The 18,657-nt window shown below is 38.7% G+C and overlaps 1 protein-coding gene across 1 annotated transcript; it reads left to right on the forward strand.

Moving 5' to 3' along the window:
- LOC131945146 (uncharacterized) lies at positions 1 to 1,843 on the forward strand. The gene is made up of 5 exons (XM_059306152.1): positions 1 to 122; positions 299 to 487; positions 821 to 1,006; positions 1,352 to 1,454; positions 1,705 to 1,843. The coding sequence occupies exons 1-5, from the start codon at positions 85 to 87 to the stop codon at positions 1,813 to 1,815; spliced, it is 627 nt and encodes a 208-aa protein (XP_059162135.1). The 5' UTR covers positions 1 to 84; the 3' UTR covers positions 1,816 to 1,843.
- Positions 1,844 to 18,657: the final 16,814 nt, after the last annotated feature.

The raw sequence follows: 18,657 nt of genomic DNA on the forward strand, positions 1-18,657 counted from the left end.
ATATAAAACTGTCACGTGATCTCACAGTTGTGAACAATAACAACAATAACTGTATGGAAAATGACGTCACTCACAGACTGAGTTATGACGTCACACATTAGACACAAGGGGAACAAGGGAAGGTAACCAATGTCTAAATGTTGTCTCTAGTGTATATTAGTTCCTTGTGATGTTTCTATGTTTGTATGTGCTGTTTGCATGTGTTGTTTGTATGTGCTGTTTGTATGTGCTGTTTGTATGTGCTGTTTGTATGTGCTGTGTCAATGTGATATTTCAAATGTCGTCACTTTCTCCACAGACTGGCACAGATTCTGACGTCAAGGTCTGACACACAACGTCACACAGCAGGAAGTGATGACGTCATCAGCACCACGCCATACCGCCTGCCACGTATTGCGTCATCGACAGAGAAGATCAAAAGGCCAGAGTCACGTGACTTGTCTTTGGAGAAAATGTTTGGTCGCCATGGTTACGAGTATATCATCAGGTAAAATGTCAAATTTGATAGCCGGTTTGATCAATATATTGGCTAAACTTCCCCTTTAAGTTTGTTGTGATACCCATCCCAAACAAAAACTATCAGCGACAACTGAAAAAACACCAAACCCAATGTGTTCAACTCTCTGGACGAGCTAAAAACTGCCTCAACCTCTGGCAGATAATGTCAACAATGAAAATGGTCAGCAATGCTGGGATTTGATCAACGTGTTAAAACGGTAATCACGTGACCCAACATGTCGGGGTGTGTTGCCCCTCAGATGGTTGAATGATGGTATGTTGGTGTTGGTGAACTTTAAACCGTTTGTTTATATTGTACCAGGTTACCTGACCTGACCCCCCTACAGCCGGGAGAGTTCATCTCACCCCAACGTCTGCTGTCCCAGAGATCCCGGCAACTTCCGGTCCCCACAGGGTTCAACAACGTCACAGCATCCTGTAGAAACACGCCATCTTTGTATGGGGAGGACGACGGGGACGATGAAACATTCGATGATATTTTACAGAGGTTGTTACATCTTACATCTAACGTTATCTTTGTAAGGCGCTTTGGTGGAGGTTTATGTAAAGAAAAGTAATATGATAGATTGCCTTCCATTTTGTTCGAAGGGAACTTATAAGGTACAGCAAGTGTAGCTCATTAAAAACGCCAATACCTATTTTAAAAAATACTGAAGTCGGTAAAATAAATTATGTATTCTCCTAAGAAGAGTTATAATTTTACCAATACATTGTAGTGAACTCGACTATATAAATGACGCGATCTAAATCTATAAGGTTTTATGAATTTTAAAATTACCACACATTTGAAGGTGAACAATTAATGCCATCATGTTATTTCCGTTTTCTCTAGAGATCATGTGACGTCTGACACTAGAACTACGTCACCAGCAGTATCGATACAAAGCATTCACTGGGCGCTGGGACAACAGAGGAATGGCATATTCGATACCACGGTCAGATTCAACAAAGTTTAGGGTTAAGTGTATGTTAGTGTGTTATTTATTGAACACCGTTAAAAGATGACAAAATAAATGTTCAGCGGGTCTCAAAGTTTGCCGTGGCAGCTTCAGTCTTCACCTCACTGGCAGTTCTAGACAGACAAAAAAAATCAGGCGGGGATATTTTTGTTTATGTCTATTGAACCAAACATACGAGTAACAAAATGATTTACCGTAAACCTTTGCTTCTGTGTATTTCCACCAGGGCAGGAGCCATCTACAGGGACCGTTCTCCAGAAGTTTTACAGTAAGGTGTCGAGCACCTCCAACATGGATGAAGATGAAATGGGGAAGGTCAAGGACGTTTGTACACTGAATGTTTTGTAGGGGTCTAAGATATGATATGTACACCGTCAGGTTTTCTATGGGTCTAAGACACGATATGTACACCGTTATGTTTTGTATGGGCCTAAGACATGATATTTACAGCGTCATGTTTTGTGTGGGTCTAAGACATGATATTTACAGCGTCCGCTGGACTTTTTCTTGGCTTCATTATAACAGTTGTTATCTTCGGTTTGTGAGGACTGAAACAAATTTGTATCTGAAATTTAATTGTTTTCATTTGCATTGCCTTATCTTGGTATAACACAAAACTTATAATTTTAATATCAAAAATGAAATTATGTAATTAAATAGTAATTGTTCTGTTGAATGTATGTGGGAAGGGGTGGAGGAAGTCTTAACTGTTGAACGTGAAATATAAATTTTAAACAAAATGTTTAGTGGCTAAAAATGGGATTTTAAATTAAAATAACATGTAGAATACATGACATTAGCTATTTTAGGGTACTTACGGTTTCATGACGTTATAAAGCCAACTCAAATACATTATAATAATGATAATTTGTAATATTGGTTGTTGTATTATATAAAATATTGTTTGTTGTATGATATAAAATAATCAATTATTTGTTTTTCGTACAAACGATAAAATACTGTTACAAATAATCTTTGTTGCATTAAGTCGGCGTGGTCGAGTCGGTAAATAAAGTTCATGAGTACTAAAACGGAAATTCTCGAGTTCGAACCCTCGGGCAGATGAAGCTCGTTAGCTGGAGACAGCCACTCTTCTAGGAGAGACAAATCCAAAATCAAACAACTGCTGCCTTGTAGTTTGTTCTTGGTTGGACAAAGGCTATGAAAGCAAATCCAAAAAGAAAAACAGGCTGAAATCGGAGTCAATGGCCTCAATGGTGTATATTCAATTGACAAGTACACTTCACTGTGTCGGAGGAGATTCCTTTCAACACTAAAATTAAGAACTGTAATATATTGAGAATTGTGAAGTCAAGGGAACTCACTCTTCTTGTATTAGTCTTATATTTATAATGTGGTTTTGAGTGATGTCCCTGGTTTTATGTATTGTTCCTTCCTGCTTCCGCCATGTTAGCTGATGGTGGCTGATTAAAGATCTATATACAAAAACCATGGTTTCTGTCGTCAGTGTTTCAATCTACCTCAATTGGCGACGAGGATAAATCATCCGCAGGAAAAGAGCACATGCTTACTTAAAAAGAAGCTTGCTAGAGCATATTGGCTAAGTATTTCTAGGATAATGGCGCTGTATGGCCAAAAAAAAGAATTTGACTCGAATGATGAAACCATTCATGATTATCTAGATAGGTTAAGCTTTTACCTTGAAGCTAACGACGTGACGATAGAAGCCAAAAAGAGAGCTGTTTTGTTAACAGTCATAGGGCCTCAACAATTTAGGCTATTAAAGGACTTATGCGCACCAGCTAGTCTAACTACCAAGAGCTTTAACGAGCTGAGCAAACTGCTAACAGACCACCATGCGCCCGCACCATTAAAAATCCTGTGTAGAGCCAGATTTGACGGTAGGACTCGTCAACCAAACTAATCAATATCAGAATATGTTGCTGCTTTACGTCATTTAAGTGAATTTTGTGAGTTCGGGGACACGCTGTCTGACAGGCTATGTGAAAAGTTTGTGACAGGTGTAAATAGCCCTGATGTTCAAAGAAAGTTGCTGCTCGAGTCAGATCTAACATTAGAAAAAGCAATACAACTTGCAACTTCATTCCAGCAGTCATCCGATGCGGCGAGATCGCTGACACCCTCAGGGATCCAAGCAGTAGACAGCAGGTTAGTCAACAAACACCAACCCCATCAGAGCAGTTCAACTTATGCTAAACAACCTGCAAGTTCAAATCCTAGATCTAAATCTAGTAATAATTATCAAAAATGTTATCGATGCAACGGTCCCCATGCATCTCATCGATGCAAGTTCAAATCAGCAACTTGTTATAAGTGCAGTAAGCAAGGTCACATTGCCAAGGCCTGCTTTGCAAAGTCTTCGTCTGTTGCTAAATCTAGCCAGTCAAGACAGTACCGCAACCAAAGGCAGCACTATGTTAACTCTCACCAAGACTACCTAACCCAACCAATGAACCACTCTACCAGTGAAAATGCTCAAACTGATTTGCAGCCGGAGTTCAACCTGTTCTCTGTGAAATCAACAAGTCATGCTCCCATCAATGTACCAGTTTATATCAACAGTAAGAGCATCAGCTTCCAACTTGACACTGGAGCATCTCTAACAGTCATCACAAAGAAGGATTTTGACGCTGTTACAGGAGGATCAGTGCCTCTACAACCATGTGACATGTGCCTAACAACAAACACAGGTGACAATGTTCCAGTGATAGGAGAGTGTATGGTTCATGTAAGCTATAATAGTCAAAGTGTTAAACTTCCTCTTCTTGTGGTTGAAGGAAATGGACCACCATTACTAGGTAGGAACTGGTTAGTTGATCTTAAGTTAAACTGGGGGAATATATTTTCAGTGAACAAAGCAAGAGAATCTAGTTTTACTTCAATAGATAAAGTTATATCTGAAAATGAAGGTGTCTTTGGTAATTCAGGATTACTAAATGATAGGACAGTGAAGATAAGCATTAAAGACACAAATCCAAGATACTGCAAAGCTAGAGTTCCACCTTATGCAATGAGTGATAAAATTGAAAATGAGCTAAGTAGATTGGAATCTAATGGCATCATAAAGAAGGTAGACTATTCCGATTGGGCAACGCCCATTGTGCCAGTGTTAAAGAAGGATGGTTCAGTAAGAATTTGTGGAGACTATAAAGCTACACTGAATAAGCAAATAGAGCTAAATAAGTACCCTATTCCTAACATTGAGGAAATTTCTTTGAATTTGGCAGGAGGAGACAAATTCACTGAATTAGACTTTAGTCATGCTTACACTCAACTAGAACTGCATCCAGATTCAAAAGTCTATACGACAATAAACACACATAAAGGACTCTACCAATATGAAAGACTATGTTTTGGTATATCATCTAGCCCTGGAATTTTCCAAGCTGTCATGGACAGTATTTTTAAGGATATTCCAAATGTTTGTGTTTACTTTGACAATGTGTACATAACTGGTAAGAATGACACTGAACATCTTAAAACAATTGATAAAGTCTTGAAAATAGTTGGTGAAAAAGGTTTAAAGATAAACAAAGATAAATGTCAATTCATGCTGACAGATATTAGTTTTCTTGGTTATATTTTGAGCAAACATGGTCTCAGACCTCAACCTGAGAAAACAAAAGCCATTAAAGAAGCACCCAAACCTGAAAATACCCAACAGCTAAGAGCTTTTTTGGGCTTGATAAATTACTATGCGAAGTTCGGTTCCCAGAAAGAACCGCAACGGAAAAAAGCGCAACGGAAAAAAGCGCAAAACAAAAAGCGCAACGGAAAAAAGCGTACACGGAAAAAAGCGCAAAGAGAAAAAAGCGCACACAGAAAAAAGCGCAAAGAGAAAAAAGCGCACACAGAAAAAAGCGCAAAGAGAAAAAAGCGCACACAGAAAAAAACGCAAAGAGAAAAAAGCGCAAACGGAAAAAAGCGCAAAGAGAAAAAAGCGCACACGGAAAAAAGCGCAAAGAGAAAAAAGCGCACACAGAAAAAAGCGCAAAGAGAAAAAAGCGCAAACAGAAAAAAGCGCAAACAGAAAAAAGCGCAAACGGAAAAAAGCGCAAAGAGAAAAAAGCGCAAACGGAAAAAAGCGCAAAGAGAAAAATGCGCACACGGAAAAAAGCGCAAACGGAAAAAAGCGCAAACGGAAAAAAGCGCAAACGGAAAAAAGCGCACACAGAAAAAAGCGCAAACGGAAAAAAAGCGCAAACAGAAAAATTCGCAACCAGAAAAAACACAACAAAAAATGTGCAAAAGAGAAATTTAGCACAAAAACCATATGGACCAGATGACACATTTATACATGACTGTTAGGGCTGCTGTGAGAGTGTCGTGTTTGATCACGTGATCTACTACCATTTAAAGCGTACCACTACCATGTGCATTTCTATCACCATGATACAGGCGATAATCGCTTTACACAATGCCTATTATTTTCTTGGTCAATAATTATTCAACTACTATTCTCGTATAAATAAACATAAAACTATCGACATTACACGAAGTATCTTTCACATTTTCCCTAGTCCGAACTATATATATATATATATATATATATATATATATATATATATATATATATATATACAGTTTTGATGTATGTTTAAACAAGGATTTGTGTGAACGAATATTAGTGCGAAAGTTAATGACGCAATGAATAGTTACGCGGTTCGCGAGAATGAGATGTTTTAGTGTAGGTTCGTTGTTGTCGGGGAAAGAAGTTAAAAAGTATACTTGTTCTTGTTGTGTTAGAGTGATGTCGTAATGTAGTCCAGTCTTAGTATTGTTCGTTCAAGTCGTCCTTTGTAATGGAATAAATAGTCAAATTAATGTCATCCTGTCGAATCATTTGTATACCTTGATGTCGTCGTGCTTTGGAATGAACTACTGAATGGCTAGACAGAATATAATGGTAGTGTTGACCCTCTCATGTAGAGCCCTACATTACATAGTTAATCAGATTAACAACGAAGATGCCATTGGAGTAGATGTAAGTCAAAGCCTGATGTTATTATAAAACTTCATCTCTCTTTGTTTCTTTATAAAAAGGTTATGGAAGGTTTTTTAATGTATTTTACTGAAATGTTTACCGGACGAATGCAAAATGATATAAACAACCATAGCTCTTCTGTTATATAGGCTAAATGCAGTGTTTCTTCTAGACTTTCCACCCCCCCCCCCTCAAACTTTCGATTTGCACATCCCCCCCCCCTCAAACTTTCGATTTGCACCCCCCCCCTCACACTTTATATATATATATATATATATATATATATATATATATATATATATATATATATATACCGAGGGGTCTATGGGGGGGTTATGACCCCCCTAACCCCCCTTCCTATGCCACTGCAAATAAGTATTCGCATAGCTTCGAGTAGCGTCCCTTTTGTTTACATGTTTTCACTACCCTTCAAACAAAAGTCTATTTTAGTTATATTGAGATTAAAGAATGTAAATAAATAGTACACACAATTCTGTAGAATAGGAACGATTGGGAGGGAAGTGACATTTAGCGCAGGAAATTTAGAGGATAGGTAAGGTATAATAAATGGTGGGGTTAGGAAAGTTAAGGGGTCCATTCTCTAATAGGCAGTCTATGTCTCTTTCGTACTTTCGTGTTGGTTAATTGTCGAACCTGTCCTCACCTCACATCACAACAGTTGGCTGACGCTTACCGTGTAATGTTAAAATAAATAGCATGTAATTGAGTTAGCTCGAAGTGAGTTTTCATACAAGCCCAACGCACTAATTAAGGTTGTCGCAAAATTAACATATTTGTAACATATGTCAATGATGTCATTGAATTTTCATTTTTAAAAAAAGATGTCTAGTACAGTTTACGAAACTTACGAACTTCGCCGATACTTTTTTGGTGGGTAGGTGGGTAAGTGGATAGGGGGGTAGGTGGGTAAGTGGGTAGGTGGGTAGGTGGGTAAGTGGTAGGTGCGTAGGTAGGTAGGTAGGTAGGTAGGTGGGTAGGTGGGTAGATAGGTAAGTGTATAGGTGGGTAGGTGGGTAGTAGGTAGGTAGGTAGGTGCGTCATGATGTGAAAAAAATATTAAATACATATTTGTTATTGTGGTGCGAGAGATATGACGAATGCATGTTTGATGAGGCGGATGAAAGAGAGTGAAGTTTTGCCATAGGAACGGGTTGTTATGGTATGCAAGCTAGGTAGTTCGGACTAGGGAAAATGTGAAAGATACTTCGTGTAATGTCGATAGTTTTATGTTTATTTATACGAGAATAGTAGTTGAATAATTATTGACCAAGAAATTAATAGGCATTGTGCAAAGCGATTATCGCCTGTATCATGGTGATAGAACTGCACATGGTAGTGGTACGCTTTAAATGGTAGTAGATCACGTGATCCAACACGACACTCTCACAGCAGCCCTAACAGTCATGTATAAATGTGTCATCTAGTCCATATGGTCTTTGTGCTAAATTTCTCTTTTGCACATTTTTCGTTGTGTTTTTTTCCGTTTGCGCTTTTTTCTGTGTGCGCTTTTTTCCGTTTGCGCTTTTTTCCGTTTGCGCTTTTTTCCGTTTGCGCTTTTTTCCGTGTGCGCTTTTTTCTCTTTGCGCTTTTTTCCGTTAGCGCTTTTTTCTCTTTGCGCTTTTTTCCGTTTGCGCTTTTTTCTGTTTGCGCTTTTTTCTGTGTGCGCTTTTTTCTCTTTGCGCTTTTTTCTGTGTGCGCTTTTTTCTCTTTGCGCTTTTTTCCGTGTGCGCTTTTTTCTCTTTGCGCTTTTTTCCGTTTGCGCTTTTTTCTCTTTGCGCTTTTTTCTGTGTGCGCTTTTTTCTCTTTGCGCTTTTTTCTGTTTGCGCTTTTTTCTCTTTGCGCTTTTTTCTGTGTGCGCTTTTTTCTCTTTGCGCTTTTTTCCGTGTGCGCTTTTTTCCGTTGCGCTTTTTGTTTTGCGCTTTTTTCCGTTGCGCTTTTTTCCGTTGCGGTTCTTTCCGGCCACCGCGAAGTTCATAGGGAATCTGTCTGATAAACTATCACCACTGTACAAGCTGCTGCAGAAAAATGCAACTTGGCACTGGGGTAAACAACAAGATGCTGCTCTTAATGCAGCAAAAGAAGCTTTGTCTTCTGACACCTTACTAACTCACTATGACCCAGGGAAAAGACTTATCTTAACATGTGATGCTTCACCAGATGGTGTAGGAGCAGTTTTATCACACATAGATGAAAATGGTGACAGACCCATTGCTTTTGCCAGTAGATCTTTGAACCAGGCTGAGAAAAATTATTCTCAGTTAGATAGGGAAGGCTTAGGCATCATTTTCGGTGTTAAGAAATTTCACAAGTTTCTGTTTGGTAGGGAGTTCACCATCTTTACAGATGATAAACCATTGCTGGGTTTATTTGGGGAAAACAAACCCCTGCCTGATCATGCCTCACCAAGGATTCAAAGATGGGCTATCACACTAGCCGCATACAATTATGAATTGAAATACAAACCTGGATCTGAGAATAGTGCAGATAGTCTTAGTCGTTTACCTTTAAAAAACCAAAGCCTTAGTTATGTACTGTTGGGTTCTAGAATCTAGGGGTATATAAATAACAACAGACAAATACGACGTATACAACAATAACACTAACACTCTATAATAACAATAATAATAAGATATTTAATAATATATACAGTACTAAAATAATAAAAGGATCAAAAGGGGTCTACAACATAAATACAATACTCAACACCACGTTCCACGTTCCACGTCCACAGCCACACTACAACTAACTGATTCACACACTAGCACACGCTCTGACACCCGTCACCTGACACACCTCACGTGAACACCTCTCGCTCCATGTAAACACACTCAACCAAGGGATACAACTATACACCAAAGGGAGGGTACCTGTCGTTCCAGCACACAACACACACACACAAGCAGGGGACATGTAAGGGACGTAACATCCCTCCCCTCCACCTTCAGATCTCTTTTCCTTAAAGAGATCAAACATCTCTTGTTCCATTAGCCACTGTTGGTGCCCGAGCTCGACTATTTATTCTTCAGCCCTTAGGACGGCTCGCTTTGACCGGTGGGGACAGCGTTTGGCTTGTATCCAGCCTGGACAGTTTGATCCAGAGTGTGGCTTGTATCCAGCCTGGAAAGTTCGGTCCAGAGTGTGGCTCGCATCCAGCTTTAACATTTCGATCCTGAGTGTGGACTATGGTTTTCTCCGGCCGGGCACCAAGCTCGTGGTCTGACTATCTCAACCTATGAAGATACATGTGAGAAGCCACAATACAAAAATTTCATTTGCATAATCATTCTATACTGCATCAGTAATACCTTTCTCAAACATTTCTCAATATAATCATATCATAATGCCTCAATAGTAAATTCCTTAATATAATCATACTGTACTCCAACAATAATACATTTCTCAATATCATATACACTAGTTGTCGTAAAACACTCGTGATAGAATGTCTGCTACAAAGTTCTCAGTTCCCTTGATATGTTTCCTAGTACAGGCTAATTCATGTAGAGCAAGGGCCCATCGGTAGATGCGTACGTCGCCATAGATGGTAATCTTTTCTTAAAGGCGATCAAACTTAGTTCCTTTCTCGATAGCCGTTTTAACTACATTAATCATCTCCAGCCCGTAATCATCATACACAGCTTCTGCAAAAAAACAAAAACAAAGAAAAATTAACATTGATTGAATAAATTATCTTAACAAAAAAAACGTATCAAGAACACTACCTTTGTAAGGATACGCCTCCAAATTTCGTGCTTTACCTCGCTCTCATATGCGAGTCTTTAAGCCGGGAAAAATTTCCTAACATATCTCGCTGAGCTGTGGGACACACCCGTGATATGTGACCAACACCACCGCAGCAATAACACTTGAGATCATCTGACCGTCGATGTACATTTTCAGTCGGCCAGTTGCTCGCTCTACTGGTCCCGTTGGGACAGTTTCGTTGTATGTGGCCTGGCTTTCTACAGCTATAACAGGCGCCTGGATCTATATCCATACTGCACTCTTTGGCAATATGACCTTGTTCATTGCACTTGTAGCACCGATAAGGTCTTTTGTTGTTTCCATACTCCACGACAGCTCTTTTCTCTGACCTATTTCTCCAAGTAAAGCCGCTATTACTATTGCTATGACAATCCCTGGCATAGTGTCCATAACGTCCACATGTGAAACATTTACTGCTCCGGCTGACCTTCCTAACACCATGCATAGGCTGTACACCAGGGCAAGTGTGGTGTCCTGGAGATCGCGGTGTCGTGTTTTGCCAGGATATCCTCTCTGCTGTCGAACTAGCAGCGACGTACGGAGGGGTTTGATTTACTGGCCTCGTCACTCTAGCGTTTTGCGTGCTCTTATAGTTGTCAATAACCTTAAGATTATCTTCCACACTTACCTTAGCAGCACCATTTAGCCTCTCCAACAGATCACATGTGACCACCGATTTTATCCGATCAACAATCAGGAGGTTCACCAAGTCCTCAAACGTTTCTTTTGTCTCCGACTGCCGGACCCACGCTCTCAACGCGGCTTCTGTGTTGACTGCGAAGCTTCTCATATCGTCGTGTGTTGGTACCAGCTGGTGGAATCTGACCCTATACTTTTCCTCGTTGAAACCTGCGTGCGTGAATAACTTTACCTTTACTGACTCCAAGTCATGATGCAAGTTCAGTCCCGTCTCAACGAGGAAAGTCTTCAGTTGTCCACTCATCTTGTCCGTCAGCAGGAGCGACCAGTCCTTGGGGTCAATGCCTTGTCTCTTTGCTTGACTCTCAAAATGCCTCACATACGCACCCAGGTCTTCGTCCACCGTCATCGGCGCCACGTCCCTCAAGCGGGGTACAGGGTTACATACCTTTGCTACAACCTCGACCTTCGCATCTTCCACCCTCCTCAACTCTTCCTTTACCCACTCCGCCAAACTGTCATCGGTCAGCCCGATTAGCTTTCCCTCCTCCTTCAAGTCACTTATTAGCTGTCTTCTGGCACTCCTGGTAGTAGCCATGCTAAACGGACGAGCCCCCAAATGTTGGGTTCTAGAATCTAGGGGTATATAAATAACAACAGACAAATACGACGTATACAACAATAACACTAACACTCTATAATAACAATAATAATAAGATATTTAATAATATATACAGTACTAAAATAATAAAAGGATCAAAAGGGGTCTACAAAATAAATACAATACTCAACACCACGTTCCACGTTCCACGTTCCACGTTCCACAGCCACACTACAACTAACTGATTCACACACTAGCACACGCTCTGACACCCGTCACCTGACACACCTCACGTGAACACCTCTCGCTCCATGTAAACACACTCAACCAAGGGATACAACTATACATCAAAGGGAGGGTACCTGTCGTTCCAGCACACAACACACACACACACAAGCAGGGGACATGTAAGGGACGTAACAGTACCAGAAGATGTATTTGTTCTTTTCACTATCATGGATAACTCCAATATAAATGTGAATGATGTTAAAAGAGAAACACAAAAAGATGAGTGCTTAAAAAAAGTATATGAGTACTGTAAGAAGGGTTGGCCTGAAGAGTCAGTGAATGATGACTTAATTCTGTATAAAATAAGAAAAATGGAGTTAAGTCTAGAAGATGGATGTGTACTATGGGGGTCAAGGGTTATTATCCCCAAAATGTTACAAAAAGAAGTTTTAAGAACTTAACATGATACTCATCTTGGTTCTTCCAAAATGAAGAATATTGCACGCTCGTGGTTCTGGTGGCCACATATGGATGCTGATATTGAAAAATATGTAAAGCTTTGTTCAAGCTGTGCACAACATTCAAATCAACCAGCTACAGCACCTTTGCAAAACTGTGATTGGCCAATCGAACTATGGAAACGTATACATATAGATTTCGCAGGACCCTTCATGAAAAAAATGTTCTTAATTGTTATTGATTCATATTCTAAGTGGTTAGAAGTTATAATCATGAACACAATCACTGCAAGTGATACCATTATTGAACTTAAGCAAATATTTTCAACTCATGGATTACCAGATCAAATTGTTTCAGATAATGGTCCTAGTTTTACTGCTCATGAGTTTAAACTGTTTTGTGTAGCAAATGGTATTGAGCATATAACCACATCACCCTATCATCCTGCTGGGAATGGTTTGGCTAAAAGAGCGGTAGGCATATTCAAAACCGCTACGGTAAAAATGAGTACCGGTAACAAATTTTCTCTCAGAGAAAGAGTAAACAGGTTCTTAGCCAAATACCGCACAACTCCTCATATAACAACAGGTGTTGCACCATGCGAATTGTTGTGTGGTAGGAAAATTAAAACTCACCTTGACCTACTACATTCTTTCTTCTTCTTCTTCTTCGTTCTTAATTATTAGTGTTGAAGGGGATCGAGATTTATCTGCCAGTGGGTTTGAACTCGAGACTGTTCGAATGTATCCAACCATGAGCTTTTTGCCGACTCGACCACGCCTCCAACACAATTAAGCGTTACGTGTCAACTGGTTTTGCGCCATTGAGGCCATTGACTCCGATTTCAGCCTGATTTTCTTTTTGGATTTGCTTCCATAGCCTTTGTCCAACCAAGAACAAACTACAAGGCAGCAGTTGTTTAACCCTTTGAGCCCTGGCCTCCCTGGCCTAGTTTCTCCCATTTCCTGAGCTCCCAGGGCCAAACCAATTTTCACTTATCTGCTTCTAACTTTGCCTATAACTTTTGAACCGTTTGAGATAATCAAGCCAAATTTGGTATCCAGACTCAGGATCAAACAACAATGCAGCAAGATTCTGTGGCAGTGGCTCAGCTTTTCGTTTCGGCGGCATTGTTTACAATGTATGAACAGAACAATGTATACAAAACGAACACGTAATTATTGATTTGATAGAACATAGAAGAAACAAATTTACATTTAGTAATTGTTTTGTTATTATTGATACCTGGCCATACTAGTTCATAGCCAGAAGTCCACTTTTGTGTGATAACTTTCAAAACAGTTATCACTGCCGGACCCGATGCAAAGAAAAACTTCGCATGTTTTGCACCAGTAAACAGTTGTTTTTTTTCGTTTCGGCAAGTCTTTGTCCATGGCACCACGTGCATTATAACGTACATTGTCACTGTCAATTTCAATTTCACTGAGTTCAGTCTCAAATTCAACGTCACTATCATCACACTATAGACCAGGAATATTATCTTCTTCATCAGAATCAATAAGCACTTGTATTGCCTGAGTTGCAGTCATTCTACTTCTTTTGTTAATATTTCGGACTTTTGCTTCATCTTTTGCACCAACTTTATGTGATGAGGTCGATGGCTGTGGCTCAGCTTTTCGTTTCGGCGGCATTGCTACGAAATGTAAACACTTTCACTTTTCCTAAAATCTATTTTTAGAATCATAATCACCCACTAAAAAGACATAAGCGCAGTTTTAGTCAGTCTTCCGCTAATTATATTTAATTAGACGGTATACCGCCCGCTAGGAATATGACGCTATATCATCGGGCCGGAAAACCGGCTTTTCGGACATATATGCCTATTGTTGAAGCCGGTTTACCGGCCTGGCGGGCTCAAAGGGTTAATTTTGGAGTTGTCTCTCCTAGAAGAGTGGCTGTCCCCAGCTAACGAGCCTCATCTGCCCGAGGGTTCAAACTCGAGACTTTTCGGTTTAGCAACCATGAGCTTTACCGACTCGACCACGACGACCCCCTCTACTACATCCAACTGTTCAAAGGTCTGTTTCCCAACATCAACATACACAAAAAGTAAATCATGACAAAACATCCATTGAAAGAGAATTTGGAGTTAATGAGAATGTGTATCTGAGAAATTATGGGAGAGGGTAAAAAATGGATGCCATGTCAAATTGTTCAATGTACAGGACCTGTGTCTTATAAAGTAAAAACAAATGATGGACTTATTGTCCGTAGACACGCAGACCAGTTAAAAATAACTTGTGCAGATAAGTGTGAATCTGTCAATCCCACCAAATCTGAACAGCTCACCCCAACTCAGTTTGTTCCACAACCAAGTTCTGTTGATATGAGTGAACCAAGTACTCTAGAGTCAGAAAATGTAAATTCTGGAATTAATGATTTAGATCCTGGACTTCCTGAGCTAGAGAGTCCAGATGGTCACAATCTTGAGTCACCAAATCAAAAGCCACTGAGAAGGTCAAACAGGACAATCAAAGTCCCAAATAAGTTAGACCTATGATTTTAAAGGTCAAAAGGACTTTGACATCATTGTTTTGTATTTTAATTATGTTGTAGCATATTTTGCATTTGTTTGTAAGGATGTAATCTACCAAATGATTCGAATCATATAATGTTCATGTTACAATATATGTGGTGATTTTAAGATACAATAATTTGTTCTGTTGAGAGCTGTGTTGTTGTTTACTAAGGGTAAAGGGATGTAATATATTGAGAATTGTGAAGTCAAGGGAACTCACTCTTCTTGTATTAGTCTTATATTTATAATGTGGTTTTGAGTGATGTCCCTTGTTTTATGATTGTATTGTTCCTTCCTGCTTCCGTCATGTTAGCTGATGGTGGCTAATTGAAGATCTATATACAGACAGCATGGTTTCTGTCGTCAGTGTTTCAATCTAACTCAAGAACGAAGAAGAAGTAGAAGAAGAAGTATAAAATCCAGGTTGTATGACAAATCGAGAGTACATCTAAATGTCAATTACAACACGCTTGCTTAAAATCACAAATATGATGTGGTATTGTATAAAAGAGATGGTCTCCGTTGATCTACCCTAGCTGTATATTAACACGACTGAGGCAGACTATGTATGTTTTCATCTCAAAGTTTGGTGCTATGTGGCTGTATGGGAAAAACGTTTTATCAACTCAGGAGCAAGCGTTTTCCCTAGCCCGAATACCGTTTGCCCAAAGGCCGATTTTCCGAATGGACACTTACAAATGCCCCTCCATTATCCTGGGGTAGCGACAATAATAAATATGTTAACAAAATAATCTATATTCGTCTCAAACTCACAAGTGTTAACATGTTTGCATATTTATTTGTTGTTGTTGTTTGTTTTTTTTTTGTCAGTTCCGCTTGATCAGAGCCTCTGCACTATGTGTAGAACTGTGAGATATGTATGTATGTAGAGAACAATGTTCTTTTTGCCCTAAATATTAGACACACATTTATATAAAGACGTCAATAATGATATATCAATTTGTAAACCACCCCTTTAATTATGAAAGTAGAGAACTCATAATTTATTAACTTATTTTCACAACAAACATTTCTTCCAAGGGTAGATGATGTTGCTAATTAAAAGTTTAATGCATTATAAAGCTAAATTTGTGTCGGTTATAGCTTTGTAATTTTTTAAGGCTCATTGTATGTTTCGGATGAAAAATCTATGCATTCATACTATTCTTTTTTAAATATTCCCCTACAGATGGTACACAGTGGAACATCACAACGAATGCCAACGGTTCCACTCTAATATTGTTATTTCTACGTCAGCTTTAACGATATTTTAATTTTTTTATTCCGATTGTAATTAGATCTAAGGTCCATAAATAGTAACAATTAATGATTGTATTCATTACATTACTTACTAATAAAGGCACGGACAACTAAGAAAATAATTTTCGGTCTTTAAAAAAAGGGATTTAATAAAGTAATTGCCGTTTTTTTTTGGATAATATATAAATAGATATGTTTTTTTTTTACATAGTAGTATGCGAGTGTTATTAAATTTTATGTGTGAAATTTACAGCTAATCAAACCTATCTACCCCCCTCTCCTTTTTTTCTGCAAGCGACCACAAGACTCTACTTCGCTATGAACCCCCCCCCCCCAACCCCCTGGTATCTTGACCCGAGACCCGGTTGTATGACGTAGTTTATTTTGGCAGAAGTTTTAGACCCGCTGCTGACGTTTGAACTTTGGCATTAACACGAGCCTACCACATTGATTTATTGATTTATTTTTGTTTGTTGGTCACATGTAGAGCGTAACGTGCTTTAAAATAAATGAAGAAATAAAATTCCCAAAAAAACCTTACTGAAATACGCCACGCAATTTGGCACAAATCAGTGTTGATCTGGTTGTCATAGTGACACACCTTTTATAGGGACGTCGGGTACCTCCATAAACGCAGTCACTTTCACTCGAGACATTTCCATCTTTCTCAACCATCTGATCACAAGAAAATATTAGAGGTTTAAAGGCGAGCTTATTTTTCTCATTCATTACCTTAACTTTGGATTAAGTTTAGTTGTGTTATTTGATAATTCAAAACTTACCCAACGTTGGTTAGTGCTTATCCTTTTATTTTTATTGTTTTCGTTACTTAACGTTTTGTTTTCAAGTACAGGAGCATATTTTCAGAGAACAACATTTTAATTTAACATATCCTGTTAGTGGTAGGCCTATAACAATTTTTTTGTTCTTAATTGAAATATTGGATTAATTACCTCCAACACAATGAAATGATACTTGTCACCAAGTAATACGCTATATCACTTTGTCTCTACACTTTAGTCTGGTTTTCTTCCTGGTTTGGCTTCAATGTCCTTCGTTTTGGCCATGGTCTTGTAAACGCTTCACAATAATTTATTCCTATCCATATTATGTCTACTTGTTATGCTATAAATTGCTAATGCAATTTAGTAATCTGATAGGTTCGGTAACTTCCTTTACTAGGCCTAAATATTAAAAGTAAAGCCAATAAAATGTTGAAAAATTAGGTATATTTTAAACGACAAAGTAGAAACTAGGTCCTAGATCTCTATAATAAGCGCTTGGTTTGTTTAAATGTTTTTGCCATACCGAACAAAAACCTGTAAGGAATATAATATTTATTTTTGCAAAAAAAAAAAAATTAAAAAAAAGAAATACATGGGGTCATCAATAAATGACGTCACGCTTTTTTTGACGATTTTTACCCTCATCACACACCGTCACAAAATTACGGACCCCCCCCCCCCCCCTTCCTCCTACGAGTGTGGCGTCATTTATGGACGACCCCTTATATCGTCGTGGCTTTGACACAAAACAATGCTGTAGGCCTACTATGATTTGTTTAAACGATCTATAAGGACCTAGTTCTAGATTTAATTATTTCTCAAACTCAGTTTCATCTTGTTTAAAGAAAACGTGAATTATTTTAGAGAATTGTCCGCGATGTTAACTTCAACACGATGACGTCCACATTGACCCAACCTGCCCCCCCCCTCTCCCCGAAATAAATTATGAAAACAAAGGGTGTTGGGAAATTGCGAGACGCGAAAAGCGAAATGACGAGGCGGGAAAATGCGAGAACATAATGCGAGACATACCTGCGGAATTAAGGGTAAATAGCGAGACACTTTTTGCGAAAAAAAAGTTTTTTTAATGCTTTTTTCATCTTTATTTATTTAAATTATTTTTTTTGGTTTTTTTTTTTTGGTTTTAAAATAAATAAGCATTTAGCCATACCCTTTAACACGAGTGTTGTTATTTTTTATCTAGATTTTATTATATAGATAGATAGATCTATCTATTTAAAAATCCTAACATCGTTGCTGTGCTACTGTCATTGCCCGTTCTCGTTAGCGAGAGGAAAATGCCGTCTCAGTCGGCATTAATTTTAAAAATCTAGCCCGCTCATGTTTATACAAACGTGAGCTGTGTCATTGTGGATTGGTATAATCTTGTCAGCAGGAGAGATATTCTGCAACATGTATTTATGGATTTTTGCACTTGCAAAAAGTGTAAAAGTATAAACAATTCTAAAAAGTGCAATTTATTTTTTTATTAAGTAATTTTAATTACAAACAAAATCTTCTGAAACAGTCCTAGCACTAATCAAACACATCTCGTGACACCATCTTTCACACATAGTACATCCAACCTTGTGCTTATATTTATATGGTAAAAAAAGCTAGAAAAAAATCGTAGGCGGCTATAATACAAAATTTCTATGGAACAATAGAAAATATGTTTGCGGCGGCAGCGGATTCGGGCACGGCGATCTTCAAAGACGGTAAATCAGGCGGCCTCGGCGTTCCACACAAAAGACAGAAGTTGATCTATCGTCGGCGGTATTTCCGTCGGTTTCGAACAAGGTGGTATTCTAAGGCGACACAAAAGATGGGGGGAGTTGACAAATCATCAGTATGTCTAGCGACGGAAAATAGGAAGTTTTAACAATGTAAACGAAACGTCTTTGCAGAGGCGTAGC

The sequence above is a fragment of the Physella acuta genome, unplaced genomic scaffold (assembly GCF_028476545.2).
Source record: "Physella acuta isolate Inbredline_101_S28 unplaced genomic scaffold, ASM2847654v3 ptg000527l, whole genome shotgun sequence".
Taxonomy (NCBI): Eukaryota; Metazoa; Mollusca; class Gastropoda; family Physidae; genus Physella; species Physella acuta.